General features: G+C 48.8%; 1 protein-coding gene across 1 annotated transcript; it reads right to left on the bottom strand.

Moving 5' to 3' along the window:
- Positions 1 to 786: 786 nt before the first annotated feature.
- Positions 787 to 6,695, bottom strand: sprtn (SprT-like N-terminal domain; the record flags this gene model as incomplete). Its single annotated transcript, XM_080527436.1, has 5 exons — positions 787 to 1,832; positions 2,421 to 2,739; positions 4,191 to 4,319; positions 4,931 to 5,030; positions 6,325 to 6,695. The coding sequence occupies 5 exons, from the start codon at positions 6,693 to 6,695 to the stop codon at positions 787 to 789; spliced, it is 1,965 nt and encodes a 654-aa protein (XP_080383562.1).

Genomic DNA, 6,695 nt, shown 5'->3' with positions numbered 1-6,695 from the left:
ATCTTCGATGTCATGGTAACGTAGACTGACTTACTGTGAGTCAGAGTTGCACCCAAGAAAGAGATTGATCCTGAGAGGGAGCGAGAGAGAGAGAGAGAGAGAGGGAGGGAGAGGGAGAGAGAGAGGGAGAGAGAGAGGGAGGGAGAGGGAGAGGGAGAGAGAGGGAGAGGGAGTGAGAGAGGGAGAGAGAGAAAGAGAGAGAGAGGGAGAGGGAGAGGGAGAGAGAGAGAGGGAGAGAGAGAGGGAGAGAGAGAGGGAGAGGGAGAGAGAGAGAGAGAGAGGGAGAGGGAGAGGGAGGGAGCACTTCTGATGCATTGTGTCTGTTTACTAAAAACATAGTTATCGGCAAAATGATATAAAACCTGAGGTGACGTCAGTCAGTCTGTCTGTCTGTCTGTCTGTCTGTCTGTCTGTCTGTCTGTCCGAAGGCACGCGTGATGAGAAGGACAGTACGCTTCTGGAATGAGTGACTCCATATTGACCTCGGTCCCCCCCCCCCGCCCCCCCCCCTCACAGCAACCTGGACCAGCGTTCTGAACCCAGTTCCAACTGACTCCACCCCTCTGCACAAGGAGGGGTGGCTCTTCAAGGCTCTTCTGTCAACGCAGCTTCTCAAAGTAGTGTAAAACAACCCTGAAGTAGTAACAAAGGACTTAGCAGCAAAATCAGTATTGAATGTTTAACTTTGGAAGGGTATTTCTGTTGAAACTGCACTTAAAACTCCTCAGAAGTACTAGCCCTCCCCCCCTGACAGAAGTACTAGCTAGCCCCCCCCCCCGATGGGATTCAGGAGAGACAGGAGTCCAGATGCTGGTTGATTTTCGCCTCCTGCACCTTAGCTTGGCACACAGGGCAGCGGACAGTCAGGGAGGAGGTGGAGGAAGAGGTGGAGGAGGAGGTGGTGCCAGAAGAGATGCCAGCATGTTGCTGCACTGCGGAGGAGGTTGCAGAGGAGGAGGAGGAGGAGGAGGAGGAGGAGATGCCAGCGGAGGGAGTGGCTGTTGAGGAGGCAGCAGAGCTGGCCTCTCTGGCGCCCCTGGAGGCGGAGGTGGAGGTGGAGGCGGAGGTGGAGGTGGAGGGGGACTCTGCCGTCCTCCTCTGGAAGAAGTCGTGGATGTGGCTCCGTGCGTTGTCCTCCCAGGACCTCTTCCTGCCCCCCGGGACGCCCACCACGGCCCCGACCGGGCCCCGGAAAGGTCCGGAAGGGCGAGGAGGGCTGGTGAGACCCGGCTTGGTTACGACGGCGGTCCCAGAGCACTGGCTGTTCTGTTGTCTGGTGTCAGAGACCGAGGAGGAGGAGGAGGAGGAAGAAGAGGAGGAAGAGGAGGCAGCGTTAGGCCGGTCAGACCTCCGACTCCCTGCAGACGTCGCCGTCTCCGTCTCGGCCGGAGGCTTGGAGACGGTGGAGGGGCTTCCTGCCCCGTCCCCCCCCGCCGACCACCTGACCGCGCCCCTGGCGTTGAAGAGGTCGTGGACCGACGGTTGTTTGGTGTTGTTCCGGCCGCCTGTGGAGTCGCCGCCGACAACGCCACCGTTGTACGGTTTGATCACGTGTCTGGGCTTGGGAATCTTCACAGGCGAGCCGTTGATGTTGACGAAGGCCCTGGTGTTGCTGACGGACTTCTTCGAGGGGGGGGGTCTGGGACTGGGACCCCCGAACGCAGCGTGGGGTCTCTCTGTGACAGGGGGGGTCGTGGTGGTCCGGGCGGGCGGGGGGGACAGGAGGGGCTTTGGTGGTTTCTGGGTGGGTGGGGGGGGCGGCTGAGGGCCCCCCAGGGTGAAGCCTTTGCCGCTGAAGGGGATGATGTTCCTGATGTCCTGGGAGGCGGAGCCTGGAACAGAGGGGTTGTTCAGACACGTCGCTAGGCAACACAACGCAATCGTTTAACATTTTACATGTACGTCATTTAGCAGACGCTTTTACCCAAAGCGACTGACGGTAAGTACATTTGTCTAAGTAATCATCACAAGTAAAACCTAAGAACAAAGTTCTATCGCCACTCACAGTGCTGGAGAATAATTCATTTATTTATTATATGTTTTTAGGGCATTTCTGCTTTATTGGGATAGAGACAGTAGAGATTGACAGGAAGGATGGGTGAGAGAGAGGAGGGATGACATGCAGGACAGGTCGATGGCCGGAATCGAACCTGCGATTATGTGGCATGCAACACGGGTTGTATAGGGGTAGTGGTGGTTGAGTGGATAGTGAGTTGGACTGGTGATCGGAAGGTTGTGAGTTCAAATCCCACCTGAAACACCACCACTAGTGTCACCCTTGTGAGTAAGGCACTCAGTTACTCCAAGGGGAACGTCCTTGTAATTCGTAATTGTAAATCGCTTTGGATTAAAAGCGTCAAAAATGTAATATAAAAAAAATAAAGTTTGCCTGTACAATACAACACACAATGTTATGTTACCTGTCTTGGCTAGAGGCTTGTCTGCTGGCTTCCTGTCTGCTGGCTTCCTGTCTGCTGACTTCCTGTCTGCTGACTTCTGGTCTGCTGACTTCTTCTCCTTGCCGCCTTTCTTGCCGTAGCCGTCCGGCTCCTTGACCTTGGTGTAGTGCCCCCCGCAGGTGCGCTGGTGCTCCCCCCACCAGGGGTCCTGGGGGGACGGGGCCCGGTTCATGGCCCGCTTCACAAACCCAAAGTAGGGCTTGCGGCTCTGACACGGGCCGCTGCACTTCCACCAGTGCTGCCTGTAGAGGTCCACCTCATCATGGAAGGTGTGGTACACCTGGGGGGGGGGGGGGGGGGGGAGGGAGGGAGGGGGGGGAGACGCCAACACTATTTTGTATTTATATTTATATTTAATATTTATTCAGGGGAGGGAGTCCGTTTTCTTTTCATATGTGCCCTGATTCCAAAATGTATACACTGTTATATATGAATATAAAGATATATGTACACCATTAGTCAAGATGTCACGGACACTATTTACACAGGTTATACTTTTTGGGGGGGGGGAACTTACTGTGATGTTAGTCTGGTTAAAGAACTTACTAAGATGTTAGTCTGGTTAAAGAACTTACTGAGATGTTAGTCTCAGTTAAAGAACATACTGTGACGTTAGTCTGGTTAAAGAACTTACTAAGATGTTAGTCTCAGTTAAAGAACTTACTGTGACGTTAGTCTGGTTAAAGAACTTACTAAGATGTTAGTCTCAGTTAAAGAACTTACTAAGATGTTAGTCTGGTTAAAGAACTTACTAAGATGTTAGTCTGGTTAAAGAACTTACTAAGATCTTAGTCTCAGTTAAATAACTTACTGTGATGTTAGTCTGGTTAAAGAACTTACTAAGATCTTAGGGTGTGTTCTCACTAGAACATTTTGCTTCACTTGGAATCGGAGTTTATAAAATTGGCTTTGCTCTGCGTCGTTTGGATCTGTGAGAACGCGCATTCGAAGTCGCTCCCGGAGCAAACAACCAACGCATGCTCCGCTTGAAATAGTGGTTTCGCTCCGATTAGAAACGACACATCAAGGCTGTCCATAGGAAAACAACAGCGTGTTGATCTGGATAAGAGCGGGACGAACGGGCAATTTTCAATTTTTCTGACCAATCAACTACCACGTCTGTAGCTTCGATTGCGTATGTTACTTTGTTTACATAAAGGGCTGTGAGAACGCAAATCAGAGAAATAATTTATGCAACAATGTTGCAATCTCATCCACTTGCTCCGGGTCATGATTCAGACTTTCATGTGAGAACATGACCTTAGTCTCAGTTAAAGAACTTACTAAGATCTTAGTCTCAGTTAAAGAACTTACTGTGATGTTAGTCTCAGTTAAAGAACTTACTAAGATGTTAGTCTCAGTTAAAGAACTTACTGTGACGTTAGTCTGGTTAAAGAACTTACTAAGATCTTAGTCTCAGTTAAAGAACTTACTAAGATGTTAGTCTCAGTTAAAGAACTTACTAAGATCTTAGTCTCAGTTAAAGAACTTACTGTGATGTTAGTCTCAGTTAAATAACTTACTAAGATGTTAGTCTCAGTTAAAGAACTTACTGTGACGTTAGTCTGGTTAAAGAACTTACTAAGATCTTAGTCTCAGTTAAAGAACTTACTAAGATGTTAGTCTCAGTTAAAGAACTTACTAAGATCTTAGTCTCAGTTAAAGAACTTACTAAGATCTTAGTCTCAGTTAAAGAACTTAGTGTGATGTTAGTCTGGTTAAAGAACTTACGGTGATCTTGGTCCCTGTGGCGTGGTTGATCCGATCCATGTGTTTGCAGAACTCAGGTCCGTGTCCGTCCCGGTCCCGGTTGTTCTGGGTCACGAAAAGCAGCGCGTGGATCATCTCATGAAGGAGAGTCTGGAAGGAGACAAGCTGTTAGAGGACCATGTCATGAAGGAGACAGGTTGTTAGAGGACCATGTCATGAAGGAGACAAGCTGTTAGAGGACCATGTCATGAAGGAGACAGGCTGTTAGAGGACCATGTCATGAAGGAGACAAGCTGTTAGAGGACCATGTCATGAAGGAGACAAGTTGTTAGAGGACCATGTCATGAAGGAGACAGGCTGTTAGAGGACCATGTCATGAAGGAGACACTCTGTTAGAGGACCATGAAGGAGACAGGCTGTTAGAGGACCATGAAGGAGACAGGCTGTTAGAGGACCATGAAGGAGAGGCTGTGATTGGACGATGTGATGCTGAAGTATGAGACCGCTCCGCCCCCTAACACTTGACATTACCACAACTTGGAATACAAGAAAATAAAAAAGCGCAACCAGCAGGGCAGAGCGCATAAGAACTGCCCCAATATCGCTACTGCTAAATATAATTCCACAACTGGACACTACTTAATTTCAAATCATAGTGGAGGTATGAGATGAAAGTCACCTGTTCTTAAGGAAACTTTTACTGACGATAACAGCGACACATACGCTGACGCTCCAGCTGTGACAGGTCAGAGGTCACCCACCTGGACGAGGTCGCGCCGGGGGCGGAGCTTCAGGAGGGGCTCGCTGAGCCGGATGGAACACAGCCCCCCTCGACCCTCGTAGGAGCACACACCTGCACACCTGCACAGGGACAGCAATCAACCAACCAATCAAATGACATAAAATCAGTTTGTTAGGAATGGGGTGGTTAGATATGCATTGCATAACATATACACACACTCACACAGAGCACACAACATATACATACACACACAGTCACACACACACACACACAGAGCACACAACATATACACACACACACACATTTTAAATGCTTTATTTATGTCCATATACATGTACAATATCTAAAGGACATAAATACTATCAGTGCATTTTGACATATGAAAACAGTCAGTTACAGTAGTGCTGAGTTGACAACCAGTTATGCTACACATAGGATGTTATTCACACCAGATGATGATAACAGTGGATTGACAGATACAGTATCAACACTGTAAAACAGACAGTATCCAGCTCATGGGTACAAGAAGCACCGCCTTCTCCATATTGAGCGGCTACCAATAATAGCAGATACTGAGCAATACTTTGCTAACTGTTTGGCCCTTCTCTTAGATAGGCCAGCCATTTGAAGGCCTCTGACAACAAGCTTATGGACATGGCCCAGGCTGCCAAATATGAAAACTAAAAGTTTACATCTGTAACCCAGTTGTGATATGGCCTGCTCCAGCTGTTGGTATTTTAAGATCTTGGTTGAAAAGGCTTCCTCTAGGGCCTAGGCTATAGTCAAAGGTGCATCCAACTTCTAGAATGAGCACCTCTCTGTGATTTTCATTGACATTGACATTGACATTTTTGGCATTTAGCAGACGCCTTATTCCAAAGCGACTTACAATCAATACATTTGACTAAGCAAGTGAATCATCAATCCACCAGTCGTAGCTGGAAGAGTAATCTAGCTCAGGCCAGGGGCCACTGACAATTACAGGCTCTGAGGTGTTTTGATAAAGACAGCACACAACATACACATGCACAGGGAGATCAAAGCACAGTGTCAGCTGTAGTTTGGATAACATGAACAGACAGTCAGGCCTAATAACCGAGCATAGAGTGTGTTCAAAAACCATAAAGGCCTATTAGGTCTTCTAGTCATTCATATATGGCAGACCTGCTACTATCATATGAAATAGTCACAATAGCCAAACGTCGGGCTCTTAACAGGCATGATCGATAACAGAATCAGGGGGGGGCACGCACACATGCAATGACATTTTTACCAAGTCACTGAAACTGAAGTCACTGATGTTTAAGTCACTGACACTGAAGTCACTGACGCTGTGGGGATGCTAAAATTGTCCCCATATGATCAAATCCCCCCCCCACTGATTTTCTTTTACAACTCGAGTACAGTGCTTACAGTGTCATTCTCGGGCTCCATTTGACCTCCACCACGGACAGTTTCCCCCAGAAGAACGTGGCGTTGAACTCCAGGAACATGGCCCTCACGTCGGGGTTGGGGTCCAGCGTCTCCCACGACTCATCCACGATGGACATCGGCTTCTCGGGGTTATGGCGATATGGGACGACATGACTACCACCACCACTACCACTACCACTACCACCACTACCACTACCACTACCACCACTACTAGACTGGACTTTACGTCTTTTACTGTTCTGTCCATCCCAGCTGCTGCTGTCGCTGTTCTCCTCTGTGGACGTGGCGACGGACGCCTCGTAGTCGAACTGCTCCTGCAGCTGGAGGGCGAGCAGCAGATCCTTATCCAT

This window comes from Nansenia antarctica (assembly GCF_963989245.1).
Source record: "Nansenia antarctica genome assembly, chromosome: 3".
NCBI classification, from domain to species: domain Eukaryota; kingdom Metazoa; phylum Chordata; class Actinopteri; order Argentiniformes; family Microstomatidae; genus Nansenia; species Nansenia antarctica.
The sequence above is the reverse complement of the archived record's forward strand: the minus strand, read 5'-3'. Positions and strand labels throughout refer to the sequence as shown.